Source organism: Aplidium turbinatum, chromosome 15, assembly GCF_918807975.1.
Source record: "Aplidium turbinatum chromosome 15, kaAplTurb1.1, whole genome shotgun sequence".
In the NCBI taxonomy this organism is placed as follows: domain Eukaryota; kingdom Metazoa; phylum Chordata; class Ascidiacea; order Aplousobranchia; family Polyclinidae; genus Aplidium; species Aplidium turbinatum.
In genome coordinates this window covers 18410836-18429540 of record NC_137486.1, presented here as the reverse complement: position 1 = coordinate 18429540, position 18705 = coordinate 18410836, and the positions used below count along the sequence as shown (strand labels likewise).

Genomic DNA, 18705 nt, shown 5'->3' with positions numbered 1-18705 from the left:
GGGTCCAGTAAATTGAAGAAACTACAGCGTATTTTTTAGATATATATATTAGAGTGCCACATCTAAATGACGTCATGATGGAATAAAAATTACATTTTTCAAATCAGTGTCGAAAATCCCATCATACGCAAACCCGAACGTTTTTAATGTCGAAAGTGTGGAAAAAATGAAACACATTATATATATGGTGCTTGCTTCCAATCTATCCTTTTTGGATACAACTTTTGCTTTTTGAGGAAACCGCTTCTTTCCTCGAATTTAACTTGTATTTTCAGAGGTGTCGGAATTTGGGGATCCAGGAGTAGCATTCTCCTTGCGTTTTAGTTGAATTTCTCTCGTTGGACACCGGGGCCGAGGGTTTATCCTTTTATCACCCCAAGTGCCCTGTGAGTTGCGGTTTCTGATTGTTGCCATTCGCTTCATAAATTTGAACTACCAGGACTCACCACGAGGAGGTTGGCAACATGAGTCCCGGAATAGCATTGATGCCACGTCCAAATTATCCTCTCAGCGGCTATGTATGGCACACTGCATAACAGCGATTCTCAATTGGAAGACCATGACCCACAAAACAATTTAAAGCTTTAACGGACTTCATAGTCTGTAAGCGTATGTGCAAATTGATGTTAAGCGCAGTCAAACTGATGTTGTCCGTTAGAAAATGATTCAATATCACATTCGTTGAATCTTACAATTGTCTTGTGATGCCAATTCGTACGCCGAATTGAACTAACTTACACAAAAGATTGAATAGAACAGTTTAGGTTAATTTTTAGAAAAATAATCCTAGCTTTGTTTAAAAATCAAATCTTCAAAAATCAAATTTTTTATTTTATACGCGTTTATTTTAACGAATAACAACACAGTACACCAGGGAAGCAGAAACGTAGCTTCGATTCTTCAAAGAGTCAAAGGTCTTTAGGACAAGTAAATATTTCACGAATAAAAGGTCCGAGACAGTATGGCATGCGTCAAGCAGAAAAAATGACAGCGAAACAAAGTGTGAAGCAATACATCAAAACAATACGAGTTACGACTACGAAGAACAACTAATAATTATAACTTTTTGCTTTTGATTTAATTTTCCATCCTCAGCAAATGAATCAACAACATATGTGAGATAACGTGCGTATCTGAGGAGTCAGCACTTACCAATCCCAGTTGTAATTGTCAGAATGAAACCATAATTTCAACATTTCATATCGCTTCTTTAAAAAAAAACACGGTAAGCTAAGGTGCACTGATTAACGCAAGAGTTAATCCGCGATAAAACAGATTCACAGCTTGTTAAGCTTTAAATAAAATAACACAACCTTGACCCATGCTTTGCACAGCTGTGGACAAAGCAAACTGTAAAAAACTAAATAAAACCCTTCGGCCACTGCCAAATGCCACAACCAATGCCCCGATGAGTGCAACGAGAAAGTATATAAATTCTAGAAGTGCCAATTCTTAAACGAAAGTGTTGCAATGCGATTTACACCATGTTTCCAGACAACAAATCAGCCGTTTTTCGACCAATTTGCTTTCTGGGTTGTGGTTTCTCTGGTCTTCAAATTTACAGTTATGCTCCTGAAATAAATAAATATTACGTATTCATCCGCCTTACAAAGACGTGACACTTCAACGTCTGACGTCAAGCCCACATTCGTACCCTCGGACTGAGAAAGCTTTGAGAGCTTAATCGTAACAGTTTTAACCTGGGGTTTTTTTTTCGGTCATTGGCCGATTTTTTAGCAAAATGACCGAAAAAAATATAGTCAATTCGGTCAATATGTCCGAAAAAATAGATAGTCAATTGACTATATTTGACCAAAAATGATCGAAATAAATAAAAAGTGACCGAAATTTTTCAAGTCATTTCGGACAAATGACCGAAAAGTCTCAGCGAAAAAATAAACCCAGGTTTTAACCACTGCTGCAGGCCCGGTTACCGAGTTTGGCAGAGTGAAGTCTTGTTTGTTAGGGGATCGAACCAAAAAATTAGTTTGAGTTTTTATCTTCTGGCTGAGAAAGCTTTAAAAAGGTAACTGGGATTCCTGGCAGTATCGCATACTTGTAGACGCTTTGACCACAGACGCAGGCCCGATCACCTAGAATCATATAATCCACTTAACTAGGTAATTGAATGGCGCAGTCCCTTAAAATGCGTTGCTCAAGCCCACATCCCGAGATTCGGACGAGCGCCACTTGATCTTGCGGTTTCCCTCGTGCATGGAGTTGAGCGCTAGCTATCTGGGCGACGATGGTACCCGGAAGGGGGCCGCCCGGTACTTTACCATCTGACGGCTGAAGTGGCTGTTTTAACCTCTAATGGCATTTCCTTTCGATCTGATTATATTAAGATCTTGATAATGTTTGAAGTCTCGGGAAATCTTTTGAATCCAGGGCCCCTAAATATTCCGGGTCTAAAAATGCCACCTACAACGCCCCTGAATACAAGACATAGACAACAATTCAACAAGCGGCGCTTCACTCTGTCAATCTCGGAAACCAGGCCTACGTGAGTAAAGTTAAACTCCATGCAAGAATACGAAACTGCCAGGATTAAGCAACCATAGAAGCTTTCTCAGTCCGAAGATAAACATTCCCACAATCAATACCAGTGGGTCGTAGCGTTGACAGGGGAGTTCAGGGAGTACTTTTAAAACCCGAGATGAATTTAGAAGTCCGTAACCTTTCTAAGAGACCCGGCAACTTAGAAGCCAATGCGTATTCATGGGATTTTGTACGTTTTTCTTTAAAGTGTCTTTAGTTGGAGCACAAGAATCTCATTGATACCGGGCCCAAAATACTCCATCAATGGCCCTGCCGGTGGGGCTACAAAGTCAAACAAATCTGGGTTTACAAGACGTTCTCCAAACGGTACACAGAAATGAAGCAAAGTGTTAAGTTTATTCGTTTTCGAAGTGGCACCAGTAAACAATTCATTCGAAGATTCTTAAGAGATTTTTAATCGTTTGCCACATGTGCTACGCATCTAGAGAATTAACCTACCAAAGTACAAACAGAAGGCGTTAGTAGACAGCCTACGTTCATATTGGCTTCCGTAACCCATGGCCCCCTGAAGATGCGGCCTGATTTGTCACATTTTGCAGATTTTGATTACTGCTAGTGTTTGACTGACATTTTCTGAGAATTTTTTACTTCTTGGTGTCTCCTAATGATATAAAAGTTTTTTGTTGCCTTGGGGAAGCAATAGCAAATGAGTAAAAGTAAGTTGAAAAACGCTAAATCAGACTGTTATTGAAAAATTAACAGTCTGACCAAAATCTTCGAAATCAAATTTTCTTTGTTTTTCAACATGTAAGGATGTTACAACCTATTGTGTCATCTGGGAAAAGCAGTAAAGAAAGCGTAAAAATATAATTTTCAGAAAAATTCATTCAAACATTCGCCAAAAGTTAGCAAAATCTGGAAATTTCAGCAAAATGTGACAAATCCGGCCGTATCTTTAGGTAGCCATTCGTAACCTAATGAAACAGTTGTACAAGATATATGCGACTTTAATCACGAAGCTACACAGAAAAACGATAGGCCTACAGCATGAAGAAAAATGCAATACACACGTAGAGAAAATATGAATGATTTGACTTTGAGGTTTTCATAAAAAAGTCTTTGAGCATAGATAGGGGAGACTGGGGTAAAGTGTGCAATGGGGTAAGATAATCAACCCCTGTTTTTGGAAAAACGAGTCGGCGGAATTTATTTTTTTTTATTCTGGATATATCACTCATAATACCACTTCATTCAATGTATTTGTTATGTCCACTGCGAGTTGCATTTTACAATGGCATGCAATTATATTGTTTATGTCGAAAAATCGAAATTTTTATTTTTTTGCCAAAAACTGAATAACTTTATTGTTACACTATGTAAATCAAATCTGTTTTTTTGTATTAGTAAGTATAAAGTGTGAGGATATTCAATAAAACGTTTAGGTTGGTTAGTCTTGTAGTTTTTTAAATATTTGTAATTTTGTCAGAAAAATCCGGGTGGGGTAAAATGTGCAATGCTAGTTGACGTATCTTGGAGCAGTTGCTCAACTTACCCCAAAAGAAATAGCCTTAGCTTATTTTATGTTTGAACTGCTGAATTTGTGTCTTTTTAGGTTCGTATTGGATAAAAAAAACAGTGTTGTTGTGAAGCATAATGCCTCGCAATTATACAAACAAACTGGCAGGGGAATGCTTCAACTTAATCGAATTGCTCAACTTACCCCAGGTCATTGCTCAATTTACCCCATACAATTTATGCCGGGGTAAGTTGAGCAACACGCAAATAAGTATCAATATAAAAAAATTTAAAAATCGCAAGGTGATAAAACTCAATCTAAAATGTAGCTGATTCATTAGTGCTTTAAGTTCACCTTATTAAAATTTTCCAAAACAAACCGCTCTTTTGAAAAAGCGACTTAAGCAAAAAGCTGCTCATCTTACCCCACCCTCCCCTATAGGGGACCCGAAATCTTTTGAGGGGGTCCAGTAAATTGAAGAAACTACAGCGTATTTTTTAGATATTTATATTAAAGTGCCACATCTAAATGACGTCATGATGGAATACAAATTACATTTTTCAAATCAGTGTTAAAAATCCCATCATACGCAAACCCGAACGTTTTTAATGTCGAAAGTGTAGAAAAAATGAAACACATTATATATGGTGCTTGCTTCCAATCTATGCTTTTTGGATACAACTTTTGCTTTTTGAGGAAACCGCTTCTTTCCTCGAATTTTACTTGTATTTTCAGAGGTGTCGGAATTTGGGGATCCAGGAGTAGCATTCTCCTTGCGTTTTAGTTGAATTTCTCTCGTTGGACACCAGGGCGAGGGTTTATCCTTTTTACCACCCCAAGTGCCCTGTGAGTTGCGGTTTCTGATTGTTGCCATTCGCTTCATAAATTTGAACTACCAGGACTCACCACGAGGAGGTTGGCAACATGAGTCCCGGAATAGCATTGATACCACGTCCAAATTATCCTCTCAGCGGCTATGTATGGCACACTGCATAACAGCGATTCTCAATTGGAAGACCATGACCCACAAAACAATTTAAAGTTTTAACGGACTTCATAGTCTGTAAGCGTATGTGCAAATTGATGTTAAGCGCAGTCAAACTGATGTTGTCCGTTAGAAAATGATTCAATATCACATTCGTTGAATCTTACAATTGTCTTGTGATGCCAATTCGTTCGCCGAATTGGACTAACTTACACAAAAGATTGAATAGAACAGTTTAGGTTAATTCTTAGAAAAATAATCCTAGCTTTGTTTAAAAATCAAATCTTCCTTCACAGTGTGGAATGATTTAGTTAAAAGGTGCACACTGTACACACCGCACAGCTTTCATTTTTCATAACGGGTCGTGAAAACAAATAGCTTGGAAATCAATGACCTAAAGCAGAGTAAGCTACAATGGCGGCATTTATGAAAAAAAATTCTGGTAGGCTAACATACCAGAAGTTTCACCTTGCTGTGGTGGCAAACCACACTGAACGTAGACTTACCGGTACAATATGGACAAATTTGAAAGTTTAGCAATGATGGTTATTTAGACTTAGCTAGCGATCGAACGGCAAAACAAATATATTAGATAAATAATAACCATAGAAGTTAGGTGCTTTGGTTAATTCAAAGTATCTGTGCGAGCGATAAGTCCAAAAAAGCACCAGTATTGAAACACAGTAAAACAGTGCAAAAGTTTGAGTTTTTCGAAGCAATATTGATTTGGTTTAGTTTTATTGAAAAAAAGCCAATTTCGCTTTGTTATGAATTCAAAAGGTAACCACCGCTCTTTTTTGTTTCAGCTCACGTACGTTCGATACAGGGTTCGAAACAAGTTTCGCTTTAACAAAAATAATTTGTTTCGAACGGCTTTGGGAGCAATACCGACATTTTTTAAATATCGGCTGTTTAACGGCGTAAACGCAATACCCTTTCATGGAAACTTTCTGAACCAAAAAATCTTAAAACTAGCAATTGTAAAGATCCCAACGCTTATCTATCAATGTCCAAATACACCGACCTCAGTACAGGTATGTGGACCTTACAACGATCGATAAACACACAATCCATTGGATACAACGCCTGGATATGACGAGACATGCGGCGGCCTTACACGCAAGAACGAAATATAAAAGTAACATCTTCCAACGCAGTAGATAGAGCAAATGAGAATGAAAAACGTCTTCAGAGCAAATATCCACTACTTGGTCCAGTGAAATTGAGTATCACAAGTTTAACAGTGGAGAACAGTAACAAATTGTGCGATAAAAAGTTACATACAATAATTAAAATGGTTCAGGTGCACTACCAAAATGTCTCTTTCTCCAACACTCCCTGTATGCTGTCGGCAAGTGACAGCAACTTAAAGGGAGCATGGGTTGATATTTCTGTTGCGTGTGGAAGAGAGTCTGTTATCCAAAACGTGGAGAAGTTTGGATCACCTTTAAGAAAATAATAAGTCGTATTCTAGACAGCAAATCAGTCGTTTTTTACATTGATTCAACGTCTGCAGCTGGGTTTTTTTTCGCTGAGACTTTTCGGTCATTTGTCCGAAACGACTTGAAACAATTCGGTCATTTTTTATTTATTTTGGTCATTTTTTCTGATGAAAATATTTCCTTTTAAGTAGCTGATACAAACCAAATTTTGTACTTCCTGACTACAGTAGCTACAACATTAAGTTTCGCTGAGAAACGTTTTTTTTCGGACATTTTGACCGAATCGACTATATATTTTTTCGGACATTTTGACCAAATTGACTATATTTTTTTTGGACATTTTGCTAAAAAATTGGTCAATGACCGACAAATGACCGAAAAAAAAAAGGTCTGCAGACGTTAAATGTAAAAACGACTGATTTGCTGTCTGGGATACTGTTGTGCATAAATGATACAAAGCCTCCACCATAAAACATCTCTTGCACTCTGTCAATAAATTGATTGATAAATCATATTATTATATTTTTGTTCATTAACATGTCCAGAACGAAAAAGAGAGAAGTAGCTACACTAATCGATAACATCTCGTCAATGAGCGGAAACGGTAGCAACGCCTTGATAGATTTAAGATGTGCCTGAACAGTAGTTCATGTAGGACGGCTTATGCATGTAGCTAGCACGGCCACAGAATGTAAGACAAGCCAGGTAGGCATAATGTTGCCGAGGGGAGCACAAACAACCCAAGCATAAACTCAACCAACATTTCTTCAACACTTATGAATAGCAATTAGTACACCAACGTCCTAGCCTTAAAAGCACAAGAATACAGTCAAACACCACTGAAGTGGAACAAATCTTTTCCTATGAAGTTTATGAAAAGTTCAATTGCGAACAAAATCTAAGGCTCTTAATAGAAGGAAGCTTTCACAATTTTCTCACTTGTAAATTTTTTCCATGATTGCTGCGGGAAAACTGCATGTGTTGTGTAGGCACTGACTTTAACGGCACCTTCCTTGAGCAACGTCTGCGCACATTCCAGCATCGTGCCTCCAGTCATGACTAGATCATCAACAATAACGACATGTTTCTGGCTAGGATTTCCGTCAACTATTGTCACTTCTCTGCGACAACAAAACACTGCAGATTAGGTGGAAGCCATTTGTCCACGTTAAATACATGGACAAGTTCAGTTCTGATACCAATCGTACTCGCACTATCCAAAAATGGGCTACCGATGCTTAACTTTGGTAGCAAAGCAGACTTTTGCAGCCCATAAAGCACAATTTTAAACTTGCATTTCAGCAATAACGATTTTGCTTAAAAATTTCTCAACATTTAAGACTACATAGCCTACCTGCAACAAAATTGGATGAGAGAAACGAACAAATCGTGTATTAAATCTGGAGTACAGCAATAGTGTAGTTGCGATAAAGTAGTAAAATTCACTTTAGTAAACTTTACTCAACAAAAGTGAACCCTTTGCACCAATTGATGTGTTAGTGTTATACTACATCCTTTGAAAAGGTTAAGCAGGCGTCAAGTAAGCTAACTCGCTCAATGTTTAGTTTGGTTGAATATTTATCTTCGGAGTGAAAAAGCCCCTGAAAGATTATTATTTCTAGTAGTTTCGCATACTTGTCGCAGCTTTAAGCCACTGGCGCAGGGCCTGTTACCAAGATTGGTAGATTGATTTTTTTTTCGTTTGTTGAAGAGTCCTTGCAATGAACTACCCCATCCACTGGGGGTCGCTGATGGAGAGCTGTCCTTAAAATGCGCTGCTTAAGCGCGCGTTCCCAGAATTGAACCAGTGGGCCATGTCGTTTTAGCAACGTCCGGCTATTTATGCAAGAGTTATAGGGGGGGGAGGGGGCGGACTGTTAGTTCAAGTCGAGTTCGCAATTTGTTAGTTAAGTTCGAGGTTTCTAGCTTTCACGTTTTGCAAAGACACAGCACTTCAAGCTTGCAGCTTCGCGAGACAGCAGATGCCACACGTTATTGTTCATACCTTTTCATTCCGTGGCGCCTTTTGATGCATCGGATAGTGGGAAAATTAGCAAAGTGAGGATGGAACCGCTTGTGAGCGCCCTCATCTGGAAAAGCGATAGTGACGGGACCCTTTGTAGCAAGCTCTTTCAGAAATCGTGGCATGGCGGAAACAAGCCGAGGCAGGACATTGTCGGAAAAAAAGAAGCGTTCCTGCAGCAAATGGACTTTCTTATAATGCTGTGGCAGAACGTATTCTTCTAAAATTGACAGAAAGCTGATACAAAATCAAATTCCCGTGCAGTGTGCAGAACATGTTTAAAACTTTAAATAAAAAACAAGTAAAAAATTGACCCAAAAGTCACCACAATGTGTACAATTCAACTAATTTTTTTCAGTTCCGTAATTTATTGTACATTGAGGCTATTGTAGAAAAAAATTGCAAACTTTCATTTGAAACACTCCATGTTTTACGTTCAGCACTTGTAGGCCTATTGATGCATCTTGGTGAAAAATCGAAAGCAGCGCAACATATTCCTAAAATGGAGATGCCATTTACTATATGACAACTGATGTACACTCACAGTCATGCATCCAGCAAGAGTTTTTTTTCAAAAACGGTTAAATCGTTAAAAACTTGAGCATAGAATAGGCCTAGTGATCTTGCGTACAACCGCGTAAGCTTCGCACTCGCACATTCTGTGAGAGGCTGCTATCATCAATGTCATTGTGCGTCCGTGACGTAAGCGCCGCAAAGACGTTCGTAAGCATGTAGGTTTGAACCCTATCGAAGGCACTCAGTTTTTTTTTGGCAAAACATACAAAATATGGTTGATAGGCTTTCTTGCTTTTCCTCCATTTTAAGCCTTCACGAACTGGCCAATAACCCAGACAGCAAATCAGCCGTTTTTTACGTTTGATTTAGCTGACTGGGAGCCTAAGTGCCACTTGCCAACCCACCTGCAACGCGTGAATATCAAAGATCATTATCTTAGCTGGCCCCATGGCGGACAGTGGGATAGCGGATAACATTCTTGCCATGGTCATCGCTGTAGCGACTTGACCTTCTGTGTCAATACGTTCCATGGTGCCAGTGGGAAAGTAAGGAAGAACAAAGGTCAGTGATCTGTTAACCAGTTTATAGTCTTTCAAGTTGTCAACACATTAGCAACATTATCATATACAAATCATTTGGCATAGTGGATTAGATCAACCATAAGAAACAATAGAAGACAAAGATGAACGCTCAATTAACTGTTTGCAAACTCGAATCAATAATTTCCATATCCAGCTTGATTATGAAAATCTAAATTACTAGAATCTACGCATATAGAATCAAACACACTTTTCATTTAATGTGAAAGAATAAGCAGTAAAATAAACGAAACTTAAATATCGCAAACAAATCCATTACTCATTTTATTTGTCGGCTGCATAGCCGAGTGGTGAGGGCCTTGGAACGGCAATCGAAAGGTCGCCGGTTCGCATATTATTCCAATTCAAAGATTGCATAGATACTTCACACACCTTATGGAAGATCTTGGTAAGGCATATACCAAGGAAACCTGCTCAAAGACAACCTTGGGAGAATGGAAGCTTCCCAAAAATACAACATTCTTTCCAACACAGTTCTGTAAATTCTGAAAAAATACCAAATCGTTTAATTTACTGTCGCTTTAGTGCTAACTGCTTGTCTGTGTACTGTATATGCACATTGCGCATGCACAATGCACATCTATGACACAAAAATGATGACTTTAATGAATCTAAATAAACAAAAACCCTTAACATAAAATACAGAATCCACTTACAAAGCATATATCAAATATAGATATGGACCTAGAATCCTAGATATATATATTATAATCTAGTATAATTTAGTACAGTATATCTATAATATAGATTCTATATATACTGTATAATATTGTATATTTCAAGTGAAATGACTTAAGCAGGTTACATTTTTCTCTAAATGCTGTTTTTATAAACTATATACAACACCATACCCTTGTGCTTGATAATACACTAAATACCGTACAATTGAATCTTGTGTGAGGTAGCCTAGTTGTTTTTTTTCATTGTGGTTCAAAATCGTCTCACAAGCATTCAGACATTGGCAAAAAATTAAAAAAGTTAACCATGCATCTCCACGAACAACAGTTGCTTTTTTGAAAATCACCCTAATCACAACACAACTACTTCAATGCATTACCATCTACCATCTTATACATCAAAATCCTTTGTTTTTCACATGTAAAACTTTAAGCACAGACCTGTATAAATAGATTAGGGAATTCATCGGGAAACTTGTTCCATAAGACATCTTCACAAAAGACTATTTTCACTGTACTGTTGGACTTCTCTGCAAAAATAGATCTACAAAGATATGAAATCAGGTAACATCACGAAGCTTGGTGCAGTATTATTATGCAACACACAAATATACAAAAATGTAAATCAAGCATTTAGCAACTGCATGGAACCTTCAACAAAATTTAAATATATGTGATACACAAAAGTTAAAATCGCCAATCGGAAAGCTCTTTTGCTGTGCTAACATAAGTTTGGTGGTAGATCATTGATTCATTAGGCTATGTAATGTACGGTATGTATCTTTTCACTGATGTCTTCATGATAATTTAGTGGGCTTTGCATGAAATTTAATGAAAATCCGATTATGCTTCGTTTAACATATCACCTCAGAGCATCTCTCTCTCTATATGAGTTTAAACTTAACTTAACACGGACAAAAAAAAATCCTAACATATCTAAAAAATGGTACATATTATTGTGGTACCAATTGGACATGTAATGAAAGTCCTCTAATTTTGGTCCTTTATTTCACATGCTCAATCAGTTCATATGCAAATGAGTATTTGAAGATGCTATTAGCCTACTATAGAGAAATCGATTCTTAATAAATTACACTAAGATTGTTGTGCAAATGCAAGCATTTGATGAATGCAAAATAACAATTCAATTTATTTTTTAGCAGTAAAGAGTAGGTTATTTGGTTATGTTTAGTGTATACACCACAATTGATTTTTATAGTGTTACAGTATATATTAGTTAATGTTTACTCGGTGTATATAATAATGCCCTATTTACCCTAATGCCTATAATGCCCTATTCACCCTATTTAAATACCGTTATTGTGTGAGGTTGAATTATGTCATATATACATATGAAGAGCTTGTTTCCAAAACCGCTTAGGCGCCACTTTTACAAAATTGAGTTTAGAGTGTCATTAGGTAGAGTATTACCATAGGTACCTACTATCTATTCCTTTTTTTCCAAAACCTTCTCTTTCTGCTTCAAATTCAACACTAAAAATTACGTTTTCTTCCAAAACCACTTACGCGCATATAAACGTTTTTTGTGGTTTTCTCGAAATCACGAAAGTGGATGTAAGTGGTTTTGGAAACAAGCTCTTCTTATATACTGTAGAAAATGCTCAACCCGGCAGCTGAAGGGATGTTGAAAAAGGTATCGAGGCGACGCGTCAAGTTAAGTATTTTCATGATTTTTTTTTAAATTGTGCTTGAGAGAAATAATTTACTAAATACAAGGATTTTAGAACTTTGCAGCATCTTGCAAAATTTAAAAATTGAAGCAAATATGAAACTGTAAAAAAATCACAAATTGGTGTTTATAGGTCAGAAAAAATACACAAAACAAAAACTTGATAGACAATGGCTATGTTAGTCAGTATTAAAAGTGTTGGTGGTCAACATTGGGGACACAGCTCTTGATACATTTGGCTTAGCTCTTCTGGAAGAGCAAAGTATATATTATATGTAAAGAAAACTCCGCAAAATATATCCTGTCATGGGCAAAGCCATTTTAAAACACACCAGGCCTTCCAAGATATACAAAATGTGACGATAGGTATACTCCAACATTCCAAAATATTAAAGCAAATTCAGCGACAACATAGTACGGTAAACCATCTGGTAAGTATCAAGCTAGTTACATCAAAATACCATAAAAACATCATTGTCTATGGGATATTGATGATAATGATTTTGTGCCTGATCTAATTCAGACGTTGGCGATCATGATCTTACAAACCTCTCTGCCATTTGATATCTGTATGAAATCATATAAGATGGCATATAAAAGCTGTCAATAATACATGATCAGCAAAAAATGGTTCACCTGACAGTTTAGCAATTTGTTTTGCAAGGCATTCTGTGCTTGAATGAGAGAATAAGATAATTTCTTTGACTTCACCCATGTTTCAACGACTTGCAAACAAGGCACAAATTAAATGCGAAAAATTAACTATCATTCAAATGCAACCTGCAAATATTTAAAAAGAAGGATTTAGATTAAATGAATGACAATATTTCAACAATTGGAAACTTCAATCTCTCAATCTTGGTGACCGGGCCTGCGTCAGTGATTCAAAAGCCTCTACAAGTATGCAAAACTGCCAGGATTAAGTTCTCCAAGAAGCATTCTCAGTCCCAGAAACCAGAATATAAATTTAATCAATCAAACTTCAAAGAATCAAAACTGACATTAGTGCATTCGAAAGAGCGTTTACAAGTTTGGGGAAATCCCTAACAAGTGAAAGACCTATTATCAGAAATAGGCGTTTCATTGAAACTTGCGTTGACATGAAACACGATGATATAAAATTCCAGCATTGCTTGCTAAGCAATTTTCAAATCTGGTTCGGCTCTAGGAGTGTGCGCTTGACCAACGTATCTCAAGAACTGCTCTTCATTCAGCGATACCTAGTAAATGCATTATGCAACAATTCTTCAGCAACAACAGTTCAACAATCGGAAAACTTCACTCTGCCAATCTCGGTAACCGGCCCTGCGCTAAAAGCCTCTATAAGTATGCCAAACTGCCAGGAATATCAAAAGCTTTGTCAGTCCGAAGATAAAGATTCAAAACCAAACCAATTATCACACTGCTTTCTGTTTTGATTTGCACAACTTTTTAAGTTTTTATGGAAACACTTTTCTGTTATTTCAACTCAGGTTGAAAGTGTCAAAGTGAGGTCTCGACTTGCGAGTCACCAGCAAAAAACAAAAAAGTAAACATCTTCGTAACGTCTCTTGCTTTGAAAAGTTCTTCTAGGTTGCTGCTATTTTCTAAGCTCCGCTTCAAAGTGTTAATGCTGTGAAAAAATGAGTTTACTTTCGTGCAACCTACCGTTCGAACGCTGAAGGTTAACTAACAGTAGGCTATCTTGTATAGGTACGCACATTCTGTATTATAGCGCAATTCATTAGGCCTATATATCATTTTATTTCTCGTCATCAACGCGTTTGGAACGAAAAGAGATTTATCATTATGATTAGACCAGCTAAAAGAATTATATCAGGAGTCAGCACATTAGATTAATAAAAAGGTACGGTAAGAGGGCAAAATCATGAAAGGTACCGTACCGTACGCTGACTCGAGGAGCAGCTGACTCGAAGACTATATGTCACTTCGCTGCTTCCTGTCGTCTGTTGTATCGCAGTGTACTGTATGTTATCGCAATAGGCGCAAATAAAAGCATGATTATTATTATTATTATAAAGGTTTAAATTGTGCTGAATAATTGTTCATGCAGGTTGAGCATAGCCTGTCTGCATTCAGCAGAGCCACAAAAAACAAACAGCGATCATAAAACAAAAGGCTCATATGCAGTAGCCTATAGAACTATGTAGCCTAGCCTACTGGAAGGTGATTTGGACAGAATTTCATGGATTTGACCAGTTCCAATAGCCTATTGGTGTCACAATGGTGTGGATGAGCATTGAGCAGGCATCATCATCGGATCAATTGAGAAGGGCCACACAACAGACAGGAAGAAGAGAAATGCTATGATCTATGACAGTAGCTACACCTACACCCATTTTTGCAAAGTTAATAGGCTAATGTGATTAACTGCAGTTGCTTCCCATGTTCACTAGGGAGGCCAGTGGCGCTTGTAGATTTTAAGCTGCTCGTGCCCGATAGTCAGCAACGTCTCTCCTGTATTTCTTTCTCATAATATTGCAGATGGCCTAAAACCTTGAAGCCCCAGGCCAAGTCCTATGGGTGCAACCTATTTCGTCCCTTATTTAGGTGTGTGGGTACAAGTAGCACCTTTGAACCCTGGGCAGTCGCCATGGATTGTTACACCATGGGTCTCGGGGAACACTGGTCTTGATCACACACCAAACTAACAAGTGGGTCCACGTCCCACCTCATGGGCAACAACCTCGACTGGTTGGCTAAAACTTGTTAGAAATCCTGCTGCCTTGCAGGAAATACTTTTTTAAGTAAAGGCTAGGCCCACCGCCAATAACTGTGGTTAGCGTCAGGAAGGGCATCCGGCTGGAAAATCTTTGCTCCAAAATATTAATCGGCCACCCCCACTAGTGGGGAACAAACCGACGATGGATTATGATGATTTTCATCCTATCGTGTAAAAAAAAAAGAAAGTTGTATGTGTTATTGGTAGATGTAATGCTTGGCTGAAAGCAGCGGAATAGGCTACTCCACTAATTACCAAGACGGGTTGTTTCACTCAGTGAAAGTAGTGTTCATCAGAATCCCACATGAAAATCACTAAACTAGGCTTCAATTCATTGAGTAACATCAACATGATCAACGCCTGACCCAATGCAACAGGCTAAAAAGTTGTAAGACGTTTCCATAAAGTCCTACATATACAGGATAAATACTAACAGTAATGTAGTAAAATTTTGAATTGACTTTTTGTAGCAACATGGATAATTGGATATTTGAACGTTTCGTTTTGCACTGTGTTGAGATGTATTGTGTCGGAACTGTATTGTTACAGCTAGCTTATATGAGTACTGAGTAAGTTAAGTATAACTTTATTTTAGTCACTAGTGTTATTGTTTGGAACATAGATTGATGCAAATAAATTTCATCATCATCATCATCATCAGCCGGTCATGCCACTGCTGGCAGATGGCCTCCACATATGTTTCCACACCCATAGGCGCCTAACCCGTGGGGGCGTGGGGGCCCGGCCCCCACGCATATTTCTCCGTGGGGGCAAATTTTATGCTGTATTGATACATAAAACAATAGATAAACTAGCGATCGGCAGCAGGAAAACATTTTTTAAATGCAAACCGCAACAGCTTCGCGATAAATAATCACCAGAACGAGCAGCTATGCTACAATCCCACACCAGACAATAAAATCTGTCATTTTACATTGATTTAACGTCTGCAGACGCACCCAAAAACAAAACAATTTGCTACGTAGACACGGAGCGTGCGTTTAGCTTTATGCACTTGCAAACAGACTTGATGCGTTGCTCGATGTCGCTTTCGAAAGTCGAAACCTCTGCAGTGAATCGCTCGCTGTGAAAATGAACTTGAAGTCTCTGCCCGAGGTAACCACTAACATTAACCAACGCAACAAGGGCTGGTACAAACCGCATTGCGCACACACGGCCGTTGCCATAGAAACCCGATCAAAGGCAGGAATATGTGCATCTTTTGTTTCATCTACAACACGAAAACCGGCGTTTTACAGCGAATTGAAAGCAGATCAGTCATAAGTTGCGACATTGTAGTGAAAAGGGAGAAATGTCAAGTGGAAAACTTAATCAAACGTCTCTCCGTAACTATTTTCAAGGGCTGTTTACGGATGTCAGCAACTTCTAAATTTATTCAAGGTGACGTGCTGTCATAGGCGTAGCCAGGGGGGGGCGAAAGGCGCCATGGCCCCCCAAATTTTCAAAGCTTGCATTCCGAAGTTGAACCCTTTGTTGAAAATGTAATAAAATTTGTAGAAATTTATAACGTTTTCCAAGACATCTGGCTATTACACCCCAAGGACTTGTTTTAGACACACAGAAAGACACCAATAAATTTTGCAAATCGTAAATCGCGCAAAATTTACTCGATTTACGTTTCTTTGAACTAATTTGTGGAAGCAATTTCAGAATGGCTTACTCTGTTGGGTTTTTGTGTACCTGAGTTTTTGGTGTTCTCTAATGTTAGCCGCAGATTTTGCCCGTTCGTGTGTAAGAGCTACCTTTAATAAGTTAATAGCTGTTTATCTGCTAAAAAATTTTATACTAATATTATCCTAAAAGTGTTTCCAGAAAGCGCTATAATCCATTATTTGAGTGTAATTTTGCAAAAATTTTCCGGGGGAGCATGCACCCGGACCCCCCTAGAATACACATGCCTTCGGCATGCTCTAACCCCCACCAGTTTCATTGCTTCCCATTGCTCAACCCACCAGGATACGCCACTGCACATCAGGTGGCGATGTCTTAAATCAAACACTTTGTCGTTCTCTTCAATGCATCAAATATTTGGCCCCCCCCCAAATTTTTGTCCTGGCTACGCCACTGCGTGCTGTTGAATTGAAGTAAACATGAATGATTTTACTTTCAACAGGTATATTTTCAAGCGCATGATCAAGTTAGTATTTGCATTCCATTTTCAAAACATTGTCATTCCATTAATACAGTATACCTTTTACTAAACCTTTTCGTCTCGTGTTTCATGCTAATAAATCTAGTTCGTTGCTGAACTTTATGTTGTGCTTAGCTTAAAGAGTCGCAGTCCATCAACCGCTAGCAGACGCATGGCATGACTTGGCATGTGTTTGCTTAAGCGAAGTGATCGAGTTTTGTTTATAATAATTAACGATAGGTCGAACGTAGCGATAACTCCGAGTGTGGCAATAAAAGCAATCCTAGTGTGACGGCATAATTACGTCATCGATCTGCGTGACATTTTGCTGAATTTACGTTGCTGCTGATGAAACACGCTTTCGCCCCCACGGTCAAAAAAATAGTTAGGCGCCTATGTCCACACCATTCTGTCTTTTGCTGTTCTCATCCAGGTGATGCCAATCTTTTCTTTTAAATTTAAAATAAATTTAAATATTTATTATCAGTACATTAGTGCAGTGCTCCGCAACCGGTGTATCGCGGCACACCACTGTGCCGCGAGGCGATGCTAGGTGTGCCGCGGGATAACTATCATCAGAACATACTTTTTGAAAAGAAAGGAGTTTTTATGTTTTAAAAATTCTCGCTTTACCACTGCAAGACAACTCAAACTCTAGCTAGACTTCCCACAGAGCATTTATGATGTTTTTTTGCCTCACATTTGAAGTTTTTGCAATGGGAAGGCTGCCCTAGTTTTAAAAAAGGCTGGTTAACGTGGTTAGTGTGTTTTTAGAAGTCAGGCTAGGTCATTTTGAATTGTCAGTCAGCAGTGTTTAATGAAAAATTTTGTAATATTGAAAGCACAGAGCTCTATTAACTGTAGTAGGCAACGTTTTGTCAATGGCGAGTCCATAACAAACGAGTATTTATTTTGCAAAGAACTTCCAGAACGAACAACTGGCCAGGAAATTTTTAGAGTGACCAACTAGTCTTTCATAACCCATGGCATCCATTGGAATAACTGCATCAACGTTTGCACAGATGGTGCTTCAGCAATGGTGGGCGGAGGAAGAGGTTTAGCTGCATGGGTAAAACGTCAAAATCCAGCCATTCAACTTTTGTATTGCTGCTTACACAGGGAAGCTTTGATGATCAAACATTTGACAAGGGAGCTGACAGAAACAATGAATGACTGTATCCAAATTATTAACTTTATTAAAGCAAGAGCTTTGAATTCAAGAACTTTTTCATTGCTATGCGAAGAAATGGGATCAGAACATCAATGCTATTTTACACTTCAGTGCGTTGGCTTTCTCGGAGAAAAGTTCTTGCAAGGCCTTTCCAGCTACGGCATGAAATAAGTCAATTCTTATTAAATCAAAACAACTATGATTTGTATAAACATCTTGAAGATAATCATTGAATTTCCAAACTTGCATGCATGGCCGACTTATTTGAATACTTGAATGAACTCAATATCAAAATGCAAGGCAAAGGTGAAAACATACTGACATGTTCTGACAAGATAAGAGGATTTAAAGAGAAAGTAGTAGCCTACTCTGGAAAAACGAGTTAAGAAGGGGATCACTGAAAAGATTTCCCAGAAACAACCTAAATAGTATTGATAAAGAATTGGTGTTTGATTTGGCCAAAGAGCACTTAAATTTGTTACATGAGAAATGTGACCATTACTTTTTCACAATTAACACGGAACAATATGATTGAATTCGAAATCCTTTTGCGGCTAATGCTAAAATATCAACGCAAGACTTGACTTTGCCTGACAGAGAAAACTTTCTTGAACTACAAAATGACAGAACTTTGAGATTAAAATATAGCGATGTTCAACTTTATGAGTTTTGGATTTCCATTGAAGAAGAATATAAGCAAATTTTGCACGCTG

General features: G+C 38.1%; 1 protein-coding gene across 1 annotated transcript; it reads right to left on the bottom strand.

Moving 5' to 3' along the window:
- Positions 1 to 2741: 2741 nt before the first annotated feature.
- On the bottom strand, positions 2742 to 12697 carry LOC145784462 (uncharacterized). The gene is made up of 7 exons (XM_082596280.1): positions 12584 to 12697; positions 10699 to 10787; positions 9953 to 10065; positions 9386 to 9551; positions 8448 to 8638; positions 7382 to 7563; positions 2742 to 6445 (listed from the first exon to the last, which is right to left on the bottom strand). Exons 1-7 carry the CDS (start codon positions 12660 to 12662, stop codon positions 6309 to 6311), a joined length of 957 nt encoding a protein of 318 aa, XP_082452406.1. The 5' UTR covers positions 12663 to 12697; the 3' UTR covers positions 2742 to 6308.
- Positions 12698 to 18705: the final 6008 nt, after the last annotated feature.

What these genes read in the sequence shown, in the direction of transcription:
- LOC145784462 (XM_082596280.1), bottom strand. Translation starts at nt 12,662, where the DNA reads ATGGGTGAAGTCAAAGAAATTATCTTATTCTCTCATTCAAGCACAGAA. An exon ending in TCCCTAATCTATTTATACAG is followed by an intron (nt 10,066 to 10,698) that starts GTCTGTGCTTAA and finishes GTATTTTTTCAG; the next exon opens with AATTTACAGAACTGTGTTGG. An exon ending in TTACCAAGATCTTCCATAAG is followed by an intron (nt 9,552 to 9,952) that starts GTGTGTGAAGTA and finishes ACTGGTTAACAG; the next exon opens with ATCACTGACCTTTGTTCTTC.